Genomic DNA, 22,051 nt, shown 5'->3' on the forward strand with positions numbered 1-22,051 from the left:
GTATATTCGAAATCGAGATAAAGTGGAGTCTGCCTGTGCCTCCGATTTTTTTTCTTCACTAAGTAATGGTGTAGATAGGGAGTAATTGCAGAATACCTCGCCACTTGGAAATACACTCCTAAAATCTCTGGCTACGCGGTCACTGGCGGTTGGAATCACTGGCATGACTGGAGTGGAAAAGCATGAAAAGAAACAATTCAACTTAAGTCCAAACCAAATGTTGCCAGCTACGCGGGTAACTGAGTGGGGGTCCCCTTAAGAACGAAGCAACACAAAATGAATGGGAGTTGCTGAAAAACTTGAAAGTCCAAACCAACTACCCTGTTGCTGGCTACCCAGCTACGAAGTGGGAGTCCCCTGAGCTTGATATGCTTGAGAACGAAGCAACATAAAACGAATGGGAGTTGCTGTAAAAAATTCTAAGTCCAAACCAACTAGGGGTCTAGGCCTACCCTGTTGCCGGCTACGCGGATACGGAGTGGGAGTGCAGTGGAGCTACTCCTAGAACTATGATGTTCCGCAGAGTGGAGTCTGCGGAGCATCATAGTTCTAGGAGTACAGTGGAGCATGACGTGCGTGTGTAGGCCTAGTAGTACATGTATACAGGTAGCGCTGAGAAGGTTTATTGAGTGCAAACAACCGTGACGCTGTAGCCGGCTACGAGGTGCATAGATCGAGTGGCAGGGAATTTTGCAATTGTGTCGGTAAATTTTGGTGTCGTCCTTATAAGTTTGGATACGTTTGGTCTGCACAATTGTCATTTCGGAAAGAATTGCGTACTAGGACTTCAAGTTTTTTCAACTTTACACTGATTTATTTTCAAGCGCTAAAAAGTTGCTTCCTGTATTTTAATGTATCCATTGAAATAAGAGTAATTAATGAGTATTTAATAAACTAAATATTCATGGGAAATTAAATATTCATAATGATGTATTGCACTGTCATTGGCCCACGCGTCGTTGATGTCATGCGCATCGCTAGACTTGACTAGACTCTTCAATCATTGTCGATATTGCTGCCCACAATGTCTGCTGTCCAAAAATGTGTGCATGAAAAATGTGCTCCAAAAAACACATTTTTCATGACATGTATTCGCATAAATTATACATGTACAGAGCTTCCTGGATTTGTCTTGGAATGAAATCACAAGGTAAGGTGAGCATTGATGTGTTCGGCGGCAGATAAGTGGCACTCAACTTTCATTCCGTCATTTAGAGCCTCTTAACTGACGGGTATCATTTTGCAAGTTATGGCAAAATAGTATGCAAAGTCTATGGCGTAAATAAGCCCAATCTATTGTATCAAACTCTCCATTGACAGTTGACTTTCATTGTATAGTGAACATCCACTTAGCTAGTTGCAAACATGAGATAGAGCCGAGTTGTTTAATTAAATATTAAATATAATTAATGACTTTTATTTTTCTTTCTTTGGCATTTGTGTTCTTGGGACATGGAAAATGTTATTTAAAAGAAAAAATACTTCTTAATAATATGAAAATAGATTTGGGAAGAATACTATACATGGACATCACTAATGTTTCCCTGCAGTGACCTACATGTATCAGCCATCAGAAAGGCTATGTCCTAAAAAGTCAAGTTTAGCAGGGAAAACATTGAACATTTTGAAGCATTTACTGAGAAAACACTTGGAATTTTTCAGACCAGTGTCATAGGGTTTGTGCACAGGGCGTCAAGTGATGTCCAGGTATGGAACTCTTTCCCTTGATTTGTATTTTTACATTCAATTTTGCTCCGTTTGTGCAAGTCACTCTTGTTAAAATAACAACATCAACCTTTCAAGCGATGTGTTCCGAATGCAGTGCGCACGCAAGATTCTCCAACTTTTGAGAGCATGGAGAGTTACCCACGTGAATGTAGCCCTGCCCCTACGGTAGATTGGTCAATTTATAACACCAGTGACCATGGGATTAATGTGGCAGACAGTGACTGAGGTCCTTGAGTTTGAAATGTCATCACATCAATGCAAATGAACCAAGCACCCATTTTATTTTTTTTTAAAGAGGTTGTGGAATGCTCGAAGACATTTCCGTCATTTTTCGGGTATGTAGCCTAAGGTGTGATGAAATAAAAACGACTATTGTTTCTGTCATAAGATGAGTACAAAAGGTACTTTTGAGAGCTGTTTTTCAAGTCCTGTCATGCCTGTTTCGACCCGAACGTGCAATTTGTGTAAAAGTCGTCGTTGCGGGCAGCAAACAAAACACAGTAAATCGTGACGTAATAAACAGGACTCCCGATGCAGAGTAGCATAAACGAGTCCTGTTTATTACGTCACGATTTAGTAGTATGTTTTGTTTGCTGCCCGCAACGACGACTTTTACACAAATTGCACGTTCGGGTCGAAACAGGACCTGAAAAATAGCTCTCAAAAGTAACCTTTGTACTAATTTCATGACAGAAACAATAGTCGTTTTTATTTCATCACACCTTAGGCTACATATACCCAAAAAATGACGGAAATGTCTTCGAGCATTCCACAACCTCTTTAAATGATCTGGCATTCCCAATGCACAAACAGATTTCCCCACTGTATCCTGTGCCAATGTGCTGTGTCTTCTTCTGAAATGAAATGCGGCTAAATCTCTGCAACAAAATATGAGGAGCACTAGGGTTTTGGAACTACTCCATCCTTACTCTGCTGAATTGAGATCAAAAAGAAAAAAATCTTTTGGATTTCATTGATCTGAATAGTGAATAAGGGATCTTTTACTCTAGTTGTGGGATAAGGCCAAAAAAAAAAGTCTCCGGTTTCTGGTATGGAGCTTGCCCAAAAAGTGGTGCGGCGACGCGGCTTTTTTTTTTATTACCTGATTTTTTTTGCTTCAAATGTCGGCTGATGACTGCAAATGGTGCCCGACTAAACTTAGTGCAAATATATGGGAGTCCAGAGAGGCCACATAAAGCTTATTCTCGACCATAACCCAATCTAAAAACATGTTAAAATTGTGCAGCAGCAGGATTCCAGTCAAACCAGTGAGTTTGGCGGTTTTGAGACATCATCTTTCATTGAAAAAAAAACTTTTTCATTTTGCCGACGCGCATGGCTACGGCGATGCGCGCGCATACCAGAAACCGGAGACTTTTTTTTTGGCCTAATGCTAGATTTGATGACAAGTCGTATTTTGTCTGTGAACTTCAGTCGAACTCCATCGACGCGGCTGGTATACGTAATCGGCCAGGTTGTGACAAATCTAGCGATTTACGTTCTCGCACCGTTATTCAGATGCAAGCAGCGCAGTGCATTTTGCAGTGAGATCCAATCGCGCACTGTTATGCAAGTCAGGACTCTTTCATTCCATTACATGGGGAGTTCTAAACATATTAATTATTATTCCAAACATAAAAGAATTTGACATAAAAGAATTTGTGAAGTGTAAGTCTCATGCTGAAGAAGAAGATTGAAGCTGGAATAAGAACCAGTCAATTCAGCTTGGCAATTCGGTATCGGTACCCGTGCACAGTTACGTTGCTCACCTATTTCACTGGTACACATTGCACTATCCTAGACGTGACCACCAGCGCTTGCATATGCAAATGTAACACGTTCTTGTGCTTCATTTCTGACATTTAGGGAGTATTTGCTAGACTTTACGTTCAACAATAAGCCTTCTGCAAGTAAAGGTTGACCTTTGTTTGCAGCAATTTGTACACCGACTTCACCAAACTTTGACTACAACACTGTTCTTTAATTTAGGCAGTAATTTAAAGGGCCTAATTTTGAAATCGGAATTCACCTGACTGACAACATTTTAGACACTGTTTTTGGGGGCAAGGTCTTGCATAGTTTGTTAGTTATATTTACATTAAAAATCAATTGGGTACTGGTAGGAAATTCATCCAATATATGTTTGATTTTTTTTCCGCCTGCCAATACTATATTTGGAAATGTGAGATTTCTTTTATTTTTTCTTTATGCTTGGTCTCGGTCTCGGAAGTCTTGGTCTCAGTGTTGGTCTCGGTCTTGGCCTTCGGAAGTCGAGTCTCGGTCTCAAAAACTGGTCCCGGTCTTGGTCTCGGTCTCGGTCTCGAATGCCCCGGTCTCGGATATGGAGGTCTCGACTACAACCCCGTTCTTCATACATGTACATGGTCTTGTAGCTAAAATTGTTTTGGAACAAATAAAAAGACAATACATGTAGGGCCTATCTGTGCAAAATATTCTAATGTATGAATTTAAAAAGGGGGGGGGGGTGGCCGGGAAAAAAAGGAAACAGGCGGGGATGAAATGGTAATTTTTTTTTTACTTAACTCAAGTTCTGGACAAGTCTGAAATCTACTTGTTTGTTTATACATAGTCTGGCTGCCTAAAATTGTAATGTCAACTTGTAGACAACGATACACTTTTTTGGAAAAAGATGAGATTGTTTTATTGTGCTACAAATATGGAGGACTACTTCTGAGTTTATTTTCCGGTACTTTGTGGTTAATGAATGCCTTGTTTTAATTTTAATTTGTTGAACGAGAAAAGGTGCAAGAGGTAAAATTTCTAGAAATGTCATGTAACATGCCTATTAAATTCATGCATTGGCCTGCATGCATGGTACATTCACACCCTTGCGCACAGTGCAGTGGGAGTGGGACCACAATGTCAGGCCATTGCGGCCCCTCACCGCAACTGTCACACGCTGTACAAAGCTATTGTATTACCGGCCTACACTCATTGTTCCTGCCTAGAACAAGGTGTGTCATTGACTGAGCCACACTCACACAAGGCCAATGTCCATATATAGGGCTGCGCATGTTTGGTGGGTGTGGTGCCTGACTAGTGCACTACTGGCTAGACTTGTCAAGTCCCTGTGTAGCTCTGGATTTCATTCTTAAAATCACAAGCAAAATTACCGGTACAGTGCATACTAAGTAATAAGTTGGACTAGAGTAAAAAAAACTGGACTCACTACAGCTTGCAAGTTGTTCTGTTTTTGATTTCCTGATTTTTGTTCGACTCGGTCTGGAACGATCTGAGCAAATTCAGAATGAAATTAGAAATTGATATATTTTATTGAGTCAAGCACTTGATCGTTGGTGGTTATCAACAAAAGTAAACATGAAAGGGTCACTTGTTTGACCTAGAATAAGCTTTAGCTGGGTTTAGTGTGTGCAATTTACATTACGATCACACTCTAATTGGGTTGAAAGTCTTTCGTCATGGTACATGGACATACAATGTACCATGCAGCCTGTTCAAGGTCTATTTCTTTTCAACGTGTATTTGGTTCTCCCATATGCGTTTTATTGATTTGATCCAATTGTTGTAGGGAAATGCAATTTTGTGAATTGGAAACATTAGACTGGCATATCAGTCTGTGAGATGTGTGATAGTACGATTGTACACTTTTACTGACACCCCTCAGTGGGAAAGATTTCCATTATACGAAGTTCACAAATTTTCCTCTGTATTGACTAACAAGCCCCCAGATAGCAATTTCATGTCATCAAAGTCAATTTGAGCAGTGAGAAAATACAAGCATTTTCTTAGAAAACACTTAGAATTTGTCAGTCCAATCTCATAGGGTTTGAACGCAGGGTGTTGAGTGAACTTCGTATATGGAAATCTTTCCCTCGGTGTTCTTCACAACTTTTGTTCATAAAGTTGCAGCACATATGTGGCAGTTTGGTCTTTAGCACCAAAATCCCATGGAAAGAAAGTTTGCCAAAAGAATTAAGTTAAACCATAACAAGGAGTGTTTCTGTAGCACTTGGGATCTCTTTCTTGAGTAGTGTGTAATTAGAAATTTCAAACACTGCTCATTTTGTCTTTTTTTTTTAAGATGAGCAGAACACAAAGTTGAATTAAAATTAATGCGTCCAGTTATCGATATCTTCTTAGATTTAGAACCACACCAAACTCTCAAGAGTTACATGTACATGGTGCAAACAAAAAGCTCCTCATAATGATACATGTAAATGAGGAGTAAATTGATTCTCCTCTATGCAAACCATTTACAGTCTTATTTAAATGAAAAGTTAGATATCCTCAACAGTCAGTACATCCATGGAGGATTCTTCCATGGTGCATCATACTACATGGAAACATCAGAGATTTGGTCCCTTTAAGAATAACAGACATACCTGGTGTTCTGACGATATCTTGAGTGCATTTACTGGAAGATTGCCTTTCATAAATAAATCAATGTCTCATCAACCAAGATATCATCACTTGTGACATGTGTGATGGCACTACTGTATCAATGTACATGTAATAGGACAGCAGTGTTTATGTGTTGACTCAGTATGGAAGGAATCCTCATAAAAAAAAGGCCAGCAATCGTCCTGCCATAGGCACTGCCAGATGTTACTTAGTGGCCACTGGTAGGGTAGTATGGTGGAGGGATGGCCCTATCGAAGTAAAACACCCAGTCGAGGTAAAACACTGGTAGCCGGGTAGCTGGGATGGGTACCCGTAAAAGAAACCCAACACCCAAAATTCAAATCCCGGAAGTTGTCGGAAGGGCTTTATAGCTTTATTGTGTAAACTGCAACTTTTGCGAATGTCATCTGTATGTATGCATGTATGATGTACATATATATGTACATAATCCTGAAATCTGTATTTTGTTTTCCATGTTCCAATTCATGTTTTCCATGAATTGTTAGAAGTTTAAGAAGTCTTTGTCATACTCTTCTTTCTTTCTCAATTCACATACAGTTGTCTGCCAGTAACGCCGCCAGCGCAAGAACAACATGGGTATGGTGGACCCAGAGTTCCGTGGAGCCGGCCAGAAGGAGGGGCTCAAGATCTGGCGAATTGAGAAGATGGCCGTGGCCAAGATCCCGGAGAAGGATTATGGGTATTTCTTCATGGGGGACTCCTACATCGTCCTGCATGTTAGTATTGCAATTTTTTATGAAGCTCTTAAATGTAACAGGCAAATTCTTGGGGAACATTTCCAAACCTTGTCTTTGTCCCTGGATTCAGATTCATATCTGGCTGAAAATCATTTGAATGTTTAATATCAAAAACAACCCGAAAAGGTAATTTAAATTTTTGCCTCATTGTAGAGGATTTGATGTTTCTGAACCAGAACACAAATATAGTGAGCAGAGTCTCTGAAATCAGGGGAATAAAAATCTCCTGAAACTGAAACGAAAGAGGACTGGAAAATATTTTAAGTTCCATAGCGTACTCCGTTTGTGTGTCTGTATGGGTGTCTGTACATGTGACATGTATGTTGAACTTGAAATACTAAAAAAAGAATCGGATGACAACTGACAAAGGATGTTATTCGTGATCTCCACCAACTCCCTGCACCATACCCTGGGGATCAAAACATTGCTTTATATGGGCATTGTGGCCTAAACCACAGTTCACGGATGCCGCGGTATCCGTTTTGTTCATAGCTGTACTGTATTGCTTCCTGTATCTGCTTTTACACCAAACAATGCCAGGATTGTTGGACTTGAGATGTGGGTGTAGCTACTATGGGAAATGCTAGGGCAGAGATTTTTGAAGGATGTCCCTAGCTGGATAATGCAGGCTGAAAGTTTGGCAACAGAAGTTCCTTCAGACGTTGTGCTCGAATGAAGTTAGAATCACTGGTTTTGGATGCTCTTAAAATAGCTCAAGTACATTGATTCGCACTTACATTGTATGCTTAGAATGTTAACTGGAAAAAAGTCTGTTCCTGCATGTAGCATTCAAGTGTACATTTCGTACATTCATGACAGACACGTAGTGTTCCAGTGGGGGAGTGTGGCTAGGGTTTGTGACTTCGCGATCAGAGGGTCAGGGGTTCGAATCCAGCTGCTGAACATATCGTGTGCCCTTGGGTAGCCTTTCTCCACCCAGGAGTATTAATGGGTACAGGCATTAGCTGGGGAGTAACCTGCGATGGACTGGCATCCCATCCAGGGGGAGTAGAAATATTCTCAGTCATTTCTGCCAAGGAAACTGGAGATAAACGCAGGCCTGATGGGCCATATGGGCTCGTGACAGACTTTACTTTACTTTATGAGAGCACATGTAGGATATAAAGTGCAATGCATTATGTCCTGAGCACAAGGTTAAATCAGGTCAAATAAGGTCAGAGTCGGGAATGAGGAAACATGATACAGTAAATCCCCTAGGCCAATTCAGTGACTTTTGTACTTCCTTACAGCAATTAACTTTTACACAGTGTAAATCTGATTAAATTGATCACAGCCCCGGTATTGGATTTCTGGCTGTTTTAAATGCATTGTTTACAAACTTCAGTCAATTGTATCTTGCTTCCTTTTCCTTGTGGTTACCTGTTCATTTCATTGTGGCCACCTGTCCAGAATGGCCACTTTGTCAATGGTATCCATCGTGGACACTTCTCCATGATGGCCACAGTATTATGGCCACAGTATGAGGGCCACAGTATGAGGGCCACAGTATGATGGCCATCATACTGTCACGTTGGCCAAAGTATGATGGCCACAGTATGATGGCCACTTCTCCATGATGGCCACAGTATAATGGCCACAGTATGATGGCCACAGTATGATGGCCATCATACTGTCACATTGGGCAAAGTATGATGGCCACAGTACATGTATGATGGCCACTTCTCCATGATGGCCACAGTATGTTGGCCACTTCCCCATGATGGCCACTTCCCCATGATGGCCACATCTCTATATATAGTATGGCCACTTCTCCATGATGACCATCTTTCAGCGGCCACTGCAATTAATTCCAGTTGCTATTGCATTGTGTATACTATCCGGTGCGCAGATTATCCTATAAACTGTGCCCAAAAAACTGCCCATTAATTTATTTATTATTTATTTTGTTTTATTTTACCAGGGTAGCCCCATCAGTTGTCAAGGCACTGTTCTCCCTGGGGGCCCCGAATTACATGAAAACATGATATAATATCGGCAAAAGTTACATTACCATAAAAGAACCCAAGGAATTAAAACCACACAAAATTAAAACCATAGATTAAAACAGACGGTGTATAGATAAAAAGATTTAAAATGGAACATAATCTTGAATTAAAAAATTACTTTACACGTATCTTGTTAAATATGAGGGAGTGAATTATCGAGTGTCCATGGTCCTTATAGGTCTTAAAATACAAACCATAATTATGTAAAACCAGCACCACTGACCTGTAAATTTAATGCGATTTAAAATCAGTTAAAATAAAAAAAATCAGTAGGCCACCCTTATATTCATATTTGCATTTTCACACTCTCAATAAGTAATCTTAGTTCTTACCCAGACAGGGCATTATTGTCATAGGTTACTTATGGCATGCAGATTCCAAATCCAGTGATACGAACAGCTTACATTTTCATCGCTGCATTTCAGCGCAGCTGCTTACACGGCCCAGTAATTAGATTAGTGTTGTAAGTCATTACAGAATCGCGTTAAGTCTCAGCTGGCTTGCAGACAAAAACTACTAGGCATCGAAAGAAGAAAAAGTACAAGTTCATGTATGCGAAAAGAAGCTGATTGCCCGTATGACTCTCAGAAATCAAGACCTGGTGGTGACAAGTCTATGCATAATTTATTTCTGTTACCTTGTTAGTCACCTTTAACCTCGCTTGTCACCTTTAACTCTACGTCCTTCACAAGCACAAAAACAGTGACACCTCTTGGAGAATTCAGAGTTAAAGGTACCGTACACTACTAATAACGGGTATGGTATACAAAATTAGCATTTGCTGTAATTTTCAGATGTAAATGGATTTGGGGTTAGCATTTTGTAGCAAATGTTGTCACATTGGCCTGTTTAATTAAAGTTTTGTGTTCATGGATGCCGGAAGCCCCCCCCCCCCCAAAAATGCTGTTCTTGTAGTCTGGCTCCTTGACCCTACTACAGACGAAAAGGGGCAGCTTATTTAATTATAGAGAATTGTCAGGTCAGGGAACCAGACTAGCTGGCTTGCACCCGTTCACAGATGTGTACCAGTAACAGATTGCAAACAAAATGTGGACTTAAACTAAATTTGGTAAATTGGGGGCAGTATTTGAAAAAAAAAGTCAGTTTTTTTCCAACGATGGAAAACTTTGGAAATTGATACAAAAATTCCACTTGTATTGAAAATGACAGCACACCAGATGCCATGATTCACATGATGCTTAAGACTATCGTTCACTTACAGTCAAGTACAATAGTGAATTTAATTTGGTAGTTTGGTTTTTTAATGTTTGCGAAATTGTACATTCCTAAAAGTTTGACCATGCATACCATGTTCAAATCAGAGGACTGAGTAAGGCACTTCGTTTTGGGAAACTAGGAGCAAAACATTGTGTATAAAACATGATCTTTCATTTTGATTTTCCTCAAATACTTTGAAAATACTAGTACATGTAGTTAAAAGGTGAAGCAGTTAAGCATTGACTGAAGATTCATCTTAAAAAGACTTGAAAATGGCGGTTAAGTGTCAGAATAACTAATCTCACTCTCTGTATTTTAGCTTAGACCCTTCTGAATTCAACAATATCATTAAAAAAATGTGCATGGTGTACAATTTGCTACATTTTGTAAATCCACTAGAGTCGCTGTAAAATCCAACAGAAATTATCGATTTCTGCAGTTGTGGGCTGTAGTACTTTATGAAGAAAGGTCAATGGACGGAGGAGCCAGCTTTTTTGTGTTCATGAATCCGTACTTTGTAAGTTAACTTTATAATGTACTTCCCGTCTACGTGCAGATCGTGCCCTGTAGGGTACATTTTGGTCGGCAACTTTCACCCATGAATGATGAAGTTCTGGTTGACCTGCACTCATGACCTTTACCTGCACTTCCTTTAAATTCACGGGTCACCCCGCATCAGGGATTGACAGGGGATAGGTAGAGGTCAAGGGTGAACTCTCAATAGTTTGTATAAAAATGGCCATAAATTAGTGAGTTGGCATATATAGGCCTATTGTACATACATACTTGTGTATACTTTCTATTTAAAGGGAATGTACATCATTGGCTTTTGCTGTTTTAAAATTTTTTAAAAATGAACTACATGTATTTGAGGGGTTAGTATAATAGATCAAATATTGTTACACTGACATGTTTGAAGTTTTGTGTTCGAAAATGCTGGAAAAACAAAAACGTTCAAGTAGTCTGGTTCGCTGACTCCACTAAAGATGAAATGGATCAATTATAGATGCCGGAAAATTGTTAGGTCAGGGAACAAGTCTAGCTGGCCTGCACCCGTTCATGAACATGTAACCAATAGCAAACAAAATTTTGACTGAACAAATGGTAAATTTGGAGCAGTAGTTGAAAAATAGTTAGGTTTTTCCAACGGTGGTCGGCCGACCACCGTTGGAAATTTATACAAAAATACCATTTTCTTGAAAATGACTTCACACCAAGTGCCATAATTTTACAAGATGCTTGAGACTGTCATTAACCAACATCCTAGTAAGGTTTTTCGTAAAAACCTGGTAGTTTATTTGTCGATATTTGCAAATGTTGTATATTCCCTTTAATATGGTACGTGTACATTTAACTTAGGAGCTCAGGGCTCAAAATACCCTTATAAGTGTGTTTGAGTGAATTTTAGTGGTTTCCCCTTACCCAAATAGTTCAGTGGTCTTGTTTCTTTCGACATTTACATTTGTGCATGGTGGTGTGTATAATTTACGGGTAGTATGGAACCGGGCACCCTATTGAAGTATAACACGAGTACAAGAAACCCAACCCCAAAATTCAAATCCCGGAAGTTGTCTAAAGGCTTTAAATAGCTTTACGGTGTAAACTGCAACATTAGCGAGCATCATCTGTCGTGCATTAAAATACACATAAACACGAAATCTGTTTTGATTATCAATATACATGTAGCCTGGTTTTCATTTTGAAAATGCCCCACAAATGGCATTCAGAACCGTTCTTTTCATCGATTAAGAAGTTACTGAGTAATTTGTAAAGTTGGTTTGGTTATCCAATTTCATAATCTGAAACCGGTTCCTGACATCAGCGGTCGGGTACCCGGGTACCTGGTTCCGATGCACACTCCGAGCACTCAGCTTACAAAACACAACAGAGTACAGTCGAGTCTCGTTAATACAAACTCGTTCGGACCTAGCCAAATTGTTTGTTATATCAGAATTTTGTTTTAAGAGGAACATCAGTCCCATTCATTGTGCACATAAATGCACAGTCGGGACTAAGACTTTATGTTTGTTATAACCAGAATTTTGTATTAAAGGGAATATACAACATTTGCAAACATCGAAAAATAAAACTACCAAGTTTTTGCGAAATACCTTAATAGGATGTTGGTAAATGACAGTCTAAAGCATCCTGTAAAATTATGGCACCTGGTATACTGTCATTTTCAAGAAAAGTGGTATTTTTGTATCAATTTCCAACGCTGATCGGCCGATCAGCGTTGGAAACAACTGGCTTTTTTTTCAAATACTGGCCCCAATTGACCATTGCACTTGTTTGCAATCGATTACAAACCTATGAACGGGTACGAGCCAGCTAGACTGGTTCCCTGACCTTACAATTCCCAAATGTATGTAAACTGCTCTGTTTCTTCTTATATGGAGTCAGGGAACCAGACTACAGGAAAATGATCGTTTTCTTGGTTTTTATAGCATTTTCGAACCCAAAACCTCCAAAAAGTTAGTGTAACTATATTTGCTTATATTTCAAACCCCCAATTCCATCCATTTCTGAAAATTACAGCAAAAGCAAATGATGTATATTCCCTTTAACAGAGTTTGTACTAACGAGATTCGACTGTAATGACATTTAATAGTTTACAATCTTAATGCTACTAAATTTGTCCAATACATATAAAATGATATTACTGTTTGTGAGGAAAAAATGGCATCGTAACGCTGTTCTCATTTGCAATTTAAGCCTCTTTAGCAGGTCAAAAGTTTAGTTTGTTCTGCTCTAAACAGTGTCCGAAATATAATAAGGCTTAAATCTTGCCTGGGATTTTTCAGATATGTCTTTGAAATTCTTTTCATTTCAATTTCTTTAGCCACTACACCTGTGATACAGGAAATGTTTACTGAAAATTAAAGCACTTGGTTTGTCCGTTCTAATATCTTCATATATAATATGTACATGTACATGTACCATGTTGTCTAAACACTTGCATCAAGCATACGGTAGAGCAAGGAACAGATTTACCCGTGTGTGCAGTACACTGTACGTGTGTTGGACCTACAGTACATGTACAGTATGTATCAATGCAATGTACACGTAGCTGAAAAGGTATGTACATGCATTACACATTCAGTGCTATCTGTAATAACACACTCGGTGAAACATACTGAATTTTTTGCCATATAATTTCTAAAGCTACTCTTTAGACTTTAGGAAGAAACTGTTTATTTTTCAAATTCAAGAGAGGCTGTCCATTGAAGAGTCTTATTTATGTCTGCCCCTCATGACAGTTTTGTTGCTTATCCATAAATACATGTATTGTCCAACTCCATTCGTGGATTTGTGATTCATTAGGTATTGGCCTGTGAACGTGTGTGGGAAAATGTTATTCACTGGGTAAATCAAGGTCTTCGGGTGCGTTTACATACAATGAATGACAGTGTATCAATTCACAGTGCGGGCCGAGTGGTACACGCTACACTGCACATCAGACAATAGTCACGGAAATCCCTTTCCAATCCTGAAAACAGATCAAGCGTGCTGGGCTTGATCTCGACAACTATGTTGTTGCATTTTAAAATGTAGCCATTGTCAGCATTAAACCCTCCACAGGTATTGAGTGGTGCGCTATCAAATGTACGGGAGGCAGGATTTTTATAAAGGAGGTTTATAGATTGTATTTTGATAGTGAAAAGTTTGGAGTAACTTTGGTCTGGGGAAAACTGATTGTTTTTTTTTATCGATTCAAGATTGGACAGGGTAAAAACTTATTTGAGGTGGGAATAAAACACGTTACCTCCAGGACACTTTACTTACGTTCTACCAACTGAGTTATTCAAATTATTCAGTGCTTTATTCCAAAAGTCATAGACATAAGTTCAAATCCTAAACTGTATTTTTGTTCACAATTTTTATTTTTAAGGGGGATCCATAAAAAATTAAAATCCAAATCATAAGACTCCCGTGTTAGTATTTACCCAATTGTTATCTGCCTGATCAATTAAACGAAAGTTGAGGTCAAAATTTTTAGTCATCCTTTTTCAATAATTTTCAAAATGTTGTAAATTGTGCAAACTGATACAGAAACTGAATATTGACCTTGACTAGATAAGCCTATAGTCAGCACACAAAATAATGAAAAACAAAATAGGATGTCACACACATTTTTAGATCTTATGTATATACGTGGTGCAAGGATGTGCTGCATTGCCGTAAAATCACGTAGGCTTTTGAGGTCAATTTGCATGCTCTCTTTCTTAAAAACAAGCAAAAATAGTATCCAATTGTGATTGTTTTATCTGAATTCCCTTTTGTGCTGCAGACAAGGTCTTCAGGCAACAGCTTTGTATGGAACATCCATTTCTGGCTTGGAAAAGAAACCTCTCAGGTACAGTGGAAACAACCAAAAACAAAAATTTGAAAGATTTCCGAAATTTTTTTCATTATTCTTACTTATTCCAAATGCATATAAATACGTGATGTTTCATGGATTTCTCGTGATATTCATACATTTTGTATGAAATATTTACAAGTAATTCACTCGGGTGGGACTCGAACCCGCGACCTCCTGCATTCCAGTGCAGACGTCTTACCACTCGACCACCGTCTTACCACTCGACTATCGTGTGGTAAGACGTCTGCACTAGAAGGTGGGAGGTCGTGGGTTCGAGGCCCACCCGAGTGATTTTTTCCAACTTTCACTCGGAAGGTGGCACACTAAGCGTACAGTGTTTGTATGTCGGTGAAAGTAATTCAATTTTACATTGATTGTTTTATAACGCCTGAATACATCCCGGTCATCTGAGTGGTGGGTCGTTTATCAAGTGTCATCAAATTATTTGTCCCGACCCATGGCCGGCCGCACCGCAAAATAGAAGTTCCATTGCATGGTAAATAGAAGTTCCATTGCATGGTAAATAGAAGTTCCATTGCATGGTAAATAGAAGTTCCATTGCATGGTAAATAGAAGTTCCATTGCACGGTAAATAGAAGTTCCATTGCACGGTAAATAGAAGTTCCATTGCACGGTAAATAGAAGTTCCATTGCACGGTAAATAGAAGTTCCATTGCACGGTAAATAGAAGTTCCATTGCATGGTAAATAGAAGTTCCATTGCATGGTAAATAGAAGTTCCATTGCATGGTAAATAGAAGTTCCATTGCATGGTAAATAGAAGTTCCATTGCACGGTAAATAGAAGTTCCATTGCATGGTAAATAGAAGTTCCATTGCACGTTAAATAGAAGTTCCATTGCATGGTCACACTATTGGTGGCGCTAAAAAAAACACAACGCTGATGGTTCTGATAACAAGGACTTATTCAGGGGTTGCTTAAAATAAATATGAATGGTTCACTTTCTTACATTGGAAAGAATAATTTAATTCTGTTACAGATGGAACATTCTCCTCATGGAATGGAACGTTCCATCTGTCACCTCATGAAATTATTCTTACCATTGCACTCGTAAACATTCTTTATTTGTAAAAGCACTATAATTCACAAGCAAAATGGAAGCAAGGAAGCGTTCACGTAAGGATTGCACACATCAGAGAAATGAATTACGACTAGACAAATATGGGAAGTCTATCTTGAATTGCTTGAACAGTGATCAGATTTTCTTGATTGCGTGTAGGATGAGCGGGTGTGGCAGCATACAAGACCACAGAGTTGGATGACCATCTGGGCGGGTCCCCACCCAGCATCGGGAGGTGGAGCGAGTCGAGCGAGTCAGAATCCTCTTCTCGTCTTACTTCAAGCAGATCATGTAAGCATACTTTTCGTGCTTTTTGTTGTATACTTTTTACACACATTCTTCGTAGTTAAACCTAGTCCGAAAATTTGGGACTCTCAATACTGTGTATTCCGAATCCATTACTATCCAAAAAAAGGGCCGTATTCTGTAGGATTTTGTTGATCAGAGCAAGAGCAGCAGATCTTTTGCCCTAACTGTTGGATACAGCAGGCTGCCTCGTAAATATCTAAGGAAGAACCATCGGCTGGAGTCTCGATCCTGCATTTGCCAGATATCATTGTAAACTAGTTGTCAGATTTTAGCAGTTCATGAAACACATTATTTCCTCAGAAAACATTTGACAGAATGTTGCTTTTTTGGGGGGGGGGGGCAGTTGGAGAAAAACCCCTGCCAAATCTAGGGAAAACTAACAGTATGGGACTGGAACTGAAGTCTCATAGCAACCTGAGTAGGTTTCTGACGCTCGTCACAGAGGTGAAAGTGAGGCAAGCGCCACCATGCCAACAGACAGATCGCAAAGGGACCATTGCTTATCTTTTGTATCAGGGATTCTTGTCATTTTTTCTTCTTCTTTTCTTTTTAGCTACCAGAAGGGTGGCATTGCCTCCGGCTTCAGACATGTGGAGAGGAACAAGCATGACCCCAAACTGTCAAAGGTCAAAGGCAAGCGCAACGTCAGGGTCATCCCGGTAAGTTTTCACGCGGACGCTCTGCGTTATATCACCAACATTGTACCTTGTGTGCAGGGTCTTTTTGAGCTGTGCAGTGGGGACGAAAATGTTAAAAAGTCTTTCGAAACAATAAAAGGTAATGTTCCTTGGAACTTGAGGTGATGTATTCCATGGAGTCCATCACATCGTCATACGTGAACTTTTTACAGTATGTCGCATGATCGATTCTCAACCGATAAGATATCACAATCTACTACTATGCTATAACAATATCAAGATTTGGGTACCGTGTTTGTTTGGGTTTTCTAGGTTGACATGACATGGGATTCCTTCAACAACGGCGATGTGTTTATCCTGGAGCTGAACCCGAAGATCTACGTGTGGTATGGGTCCAAGGCTAACCGGCAGGAGAAATTGAAGGTAGGGTTAGGGTGGGTGGGACATACCCCTAAGCTATAAGAGTGAGGCGTGGCTGTAGGGTTCAGGAAACAGAAAAGTTAGAACATTTTTTATCCAGTTCACGTCGGATGACGTGTATACACCCAAAGGTTTTGCGGTATTCGGAACTGATGACGGATAAACACGCAACGAGCGAGGCCGGAATATCTGTCAGAGATCTGCTCACAGCGAGCTAGGCCAGAATATTAAAGACAAGGGGCCATGCATTGGTCCTTGAAAATGCACTTTTGTGACCCATTAATCCTTATTTTCAATTATCGTTTTGCAATTTTCAAGGATGTATGGTGCCTTTTTGGTTTTATGCAAATTCAAATTTCCATATTCATGAGTTAAAGTGTGATGTCATTTCAGGCGTAAACCTCAATGTTACAGCTGTTTCAGCATCAATAAGTTGCCAGAAGTTTGGATGTTTTGCTGTCGTGAATTTTCTTTTCTTTGGCCATTCATTGTTGTGTCAGTACATTGGCATAAGCCAGTGAGCAGACTTTTCTCAAAAATGTTTTCAATGAGCAAATTTTGGGCTCACAATTTTAACAGGAAACTCCTAAACTGAATGGTGTCTTCCTGAAATGATAGACATCTAATAAAATCTAGAAATGACAAACTGCCTTTGCATTGTGAATTGTGTGAGCAAAATAGGCTGTGTCACGTGGCCTGTGATGATTTGTTACGCGATGCGTGAATATCATGTGGCTTCGAATCACGCGCATAAATGCATGTACGTAAGCGCGCAGCGATGATTGGGTTGGTACGAGTGGGATTTGGTTGAAATATTCTATACGCGCAGCATTTTGCTCCCAGATGCGATACCAAATGTCGTTTCTAGGTTTTATCAGAGGTCTATGCCTGAAATGAAATCACAGCAAAAGTTTAAAGAAGTGCAGATTTTAATAAAATTACCAAAAAGGGATGGCAAATAGTTTTCATACATTCAAGAGGTGAAGAAAGTGGCAAAAAATGTTTCCTAAGAAAAATTCATGTCATGGACCCTTTTATGGAGAGGAGCTGAAAATTTCATGAGTGTCGTCTGTTGCATGTTAAAATGCACATAATGTGAAATATGTCTTGATTTTCAATGTAACCTGGTTTTCATTTTGTAAGTTCCCACAAATGGCATTCAAAACCTTTCACTTTCATTGTCTGAGAAGTTACTAAGTAATTTGTAAATTTGGTTACGGGTACTTAATCCTGGAACCGGTTCCTGACATCGTTAGTTGGGTACTCGGGTACTCGGTTCTGATGCACAACCCTATTCATTTCTTTTTGTTTTGTTTTGAAGGGAGGACAGTATGCCAGATGGCCAGGGATGACATGCACGGTGGCAAGGCCCACATCGTGTACCTTGAGGAAGGTGAAACACTGCCTGAGGACATCACTAAGGCCTTGGGATCTCCCCCGAAAACCTTCAAGAACTCACCGGAGGAAGACGAAACCTTTTCCAGGAAAAATGTCTCCAACACCAAGCTGTACCAGTAAGAGCGCTTGATTCAGCCAGTTGTCCAAGATGTGATTTCTTGTTTTGTCCAAGATTTTATTGATCCTAGTTGCTTTATACAAGGAAGCTCTCCGAATACTTCAAAATCCTCCACTATAGACCCTTCGCTTTGACGTCACATGATTTCTTGGTAACGTGTACGGTCAGCCATCTTGGATTACACACAGTGTAAACGCGTTAGCAAGTAAGTGTACGATGGCTATGCGTTCTACGCGATCATCATGTAACAAAACCCAGATAAAAATTCCTAAGCCCGTTAAGACCAGATTCTCCAATGGTTAACCGGCTTTGACCCCTACTCAATAAATGGAATGAAGAGCCTTCATTTTTACCATGAGTTTGTATCCTAGTATAATCCATTTCCTTGTTTACACACCTACCCCTAGAACTATGGGGCTCAACGAAGCGGAGAGCCCCATAGATGGAATGCCAACATAATGCCATATACTACTACCACACAAATTCAAGACAGAAACGAATGTATTTGCATAATGTGCTCAAAAACTGCTGTACATTTTGCCCCCAAACTCGGTCTGGTACTTATGGACATACTCAATTCGCAGTGCTGAACAAAGAATGGGTCGAATCGGTCTCCATTATGCAAATAAAAAGATAAAAACAACAGTGGACATCCGATTCGACGTGATCGCATGCAATGGCATGTACGATCGTGAACGTCTGCACGCATGTTTGTAATCCAAGATGGCCGAAAAACAAATTGGTGATGTCATCAAAGACCACCCTATACAGCAAACTTGCATCTTTTCCTCAAACTTTTTATTTTCTAGTGCATCAAGGTTCATATGAAGCGTTTGAAACATTGCCTGTCTGTTCTTGTGTCTGCCAGTCCATGTTTTAATTTACCGTGGTTTCCTTTTAATTTTTGTATGTTCATATTTTTTCTCTCTCCCAGTGTTACTGATGAGTCGGGTGCTCTGGTTGTCACAGAGAAAGCAGTTTGCCCTCTGACCCAGGACCTGCTGGACTCCAATGTAAGTCTTCCCTTGAAACCTGTTGATTTTTCCTGACGTCCTCCACCTCTGTTTTTGAATTCGCTCTGAACATGTTACATTAACCCTAACCTTCCCAAATCCTCCAAAATCCTCTTGGAGGGGATTTTGCAGGATTGAGGTAAGACGGCATAGTGTGTTGGCTGATTTCAGAGGATGCACTATGTCAAGATCTTGGGCCGGACCTTGTGTTGTTTATGCTCAGCCGTGCATAAATTTAGGCCTATATTATACTTGAAATCCTCCGCACTGCTCCAGGATGTCACTGGCTCTGCCTCAACATATTGACAGTGATTGCAGAGGATTTTGCAGGATTGAGGCAGTAGGCACCCCTCCAAGGACCACATTCAAGAAAAAACAGAGGATTGAGGCTGTATGCAATTTTTACATGGAGGCGGTTTTAGGATTTTGCAGGATTGAGTTTACATCCTAGCAAAAAAGCCTAGGAATTTAGAGTTAAATTAAAACAATGGATAAAATAAAAAGTAACTCATGGAGGCTGTTGTCAACTTAAATTAAGTCCAGTGCAGATAGCTAGTAAACCCCCTAAAATGCCAAAAGTTGACTGTCGATTGTAAGTTCCACGGTCCGCAGCAGTGAGTTTTGTAGGGGCACCGTGTCGTGGAAAACTTAAATTGTTAGTTTTATTTAACAAATGACTTTCTGTGGGCTGGAATGAATCCAAGTGCGGACGTACAGTAGAATAACCACAATGAAATGGTAACAATCACATGCGGTAACTTTTTACAAATTAAAAGCTATAGTCCGTCATTTGCAGCTATCTAAAAAGTAACTGACGTAATTATTGTTGAAAAGCATACTTGGTTAAAGATGGTAATGGGATTCCCTGTGAAATTATTCTTTCCGGCAAGCTGTCATTTTGAAGAAATCAATGAAAGGAGGTCTAAAGACGCATCATTGGAAATTTCCGTTAGTAGTTTGTTTTTTCATTCGGCGAATCGCGCACAAGCGTTGACATGATGCACATGCGCGCGCAGTTGTTATAATTCGTCGGTTCAGTGCGCGGCATCACGTAGCTGCAATCGGCTCAGTGAGAACGTGTCTCGGACGCTGAATTCAGGCCCAATTCAAAACATGACTTAGCAACTTTCGATTTGAAATCGAGATCCTAGAATATTGTTTTCTCGGAATATACAGCATTCACTGAGCTGAAACTTCATCATGCTAGTTGTTCAGCACCCTTCTTTAGATTTTGAGCACTTTCGTTGCTTCAAACAAACATAATGCACAAATTACAGATGATGGACACTACCTTTAAGTCTAATGTGAATGCAGTTCAAATTTTGTTTGGTTAGCTCACCTTAATTTATGTGCTTGCTTCCAACAGGACTGCTACATCATCGATCAAAGCAGCGCCGGCATTTACGTGTGGAAAGGCAAATCGGCCACTCAACAGGAGAAAGTCAGGGCCATGAAGAATGCCGAGGTGAAGTATTGCCACGGCGACGGCTGCCCCGGCGACGGTCGCTGTGGGCAGTCCGTGGACTGTGGTTGGCTTCTTCATTGCACTGAGGCAGTCTTGTGGGGTCAGGGGTCATAACGGAAGAAAAAAAAAATCTAGAAGAATTCAAATTCAAATTTTAAGAATGACAACATTTTTTCAGACAATTTTTATTTCATTCGGTATTGCACACTAAAAAGTCCAACCAAAATACTTTCATTCCCATTGGCTGATGGACATACAGATTAGCAACTGCTTTGAAATGCTTGTATTCTGATTGGCTGTTAGATATGCAAAGTAGTCACCAATTTGACCTCTGACCCATCAGGCCTGTCCATTTCCCTATGAGGGTTTGAAAGGTTATTACCAGTTTTTTTGTTGGCACTGTTGTTGTGGTATCACCTGTATTCCCCACTGTCACTGGTACCTTTTCTGCCACTGAAACTTGCACAGGGCCCCTAGTATCCTCCCCAGGGTACCCACTTTGAATACTATCCTTTCCTTGACTGCAGATTCCCTTGCTTACTAACACCAACCTGTAACACTAACAGAACACACAGTTACACTTATGCTAACAAATTACACAGTTTTTTTTCAGTTGTGATTTGCTCCACATTACTAACAATCATGAAAAACTTCAACACTTTTTAATATGACAACTACCACAATGTGAATTGAGGTATTCATTTTTGTGTTGTTTATTGTTGTATACAATCCACCATGTCGTCATTTTCATCACTTTTCATTTCCTTTTCCAGAGAACATTGTTTCTTTTATAGAATCATGTGCTGGTAGTCACAGCCTGTTATCTTGTTCTGAAACAGAAATGTTTTTTGAAGAATTGCACATTCGGCTATGAAACAATAAATGTAACGCAGAAGTCAAAACAAATCTGTCAATCCCACTTTACATGCATTCCTCTCCCCTTCTTTCCCTGCCTCCCAAATAGACACTTGGTTATCTTGCCACTTGGGTACAAACTATGCGCTCAATATATTTCCCCCGTTGCATTGAGCAATGCAAAGTTCAACCCCCTCCCCAAGAAAAAAGGGAAGGCCGATCACCATTTTAGTCATGCACCTTCTTTTAGTATGAATATTGTGAAATAATGCTCAATAGATACACTGAAGTTCAGTGTT

At 39.9% G+C, this 22,051-nt stretch overlaps 1 protein-coding gene across 1 annotated transcript in view; it reads left to right on the top strand.

Annotated features, from left to right (window-relative positions):
• The window catches only part of LOC119746418 (advillin-like), a 50,494-nt gene that overhangs the window by 378 nt on the left and 28,065 nt on the right, over positions 1 to 22,051 (top strand). The window contains 10 exon segments of the mRNA XM_038223346.1: positions 6,670 to 6,848; positions 14,385 to 14,455; positions 15,387 to 15,388; positions 15,702 to 15,749; positions 15,752 to 15,827; positions 16,399 to 16,504; positions 16,796 to 16,911; positions 18,229 to 18,417; positions 19,354 to 19,432; positions 20,799 to 20,897. Of these exon segments, the coding sequence (XP_038079274.1) occupies positions 6,705 to 6,848; positions 14,385 to 14,455; positions 15,387 to 15,388; positions 15,702 to 15,749; positions 15,752 to 15,827; positions 16,399 to 16,504; positions 16,796 to 16,911; positions 18,229 to 18,417; positions 19,354 to 19,432; positions 20,799 to 20,897 (930 nt within the window). The 5' untranslated portion in view covers positions 6,670 to 6,704.

Source organism: Patiria miniata, unplaced genomic scaffold (genome assembly GCF_015706575.1).
Source record: "Patiria miniata isolate m_02_andy unplaced genomic scaffold, ASM1570657v1 HiC_scaffold_12, whole genome shotgun sequence".
Classification (NCBI taxonomy): Eukaryota; Metazoa; Echinodermata; class Asteroidea; order Valvatida; family Asterinidae; genus Patiria; species Patiria miniata.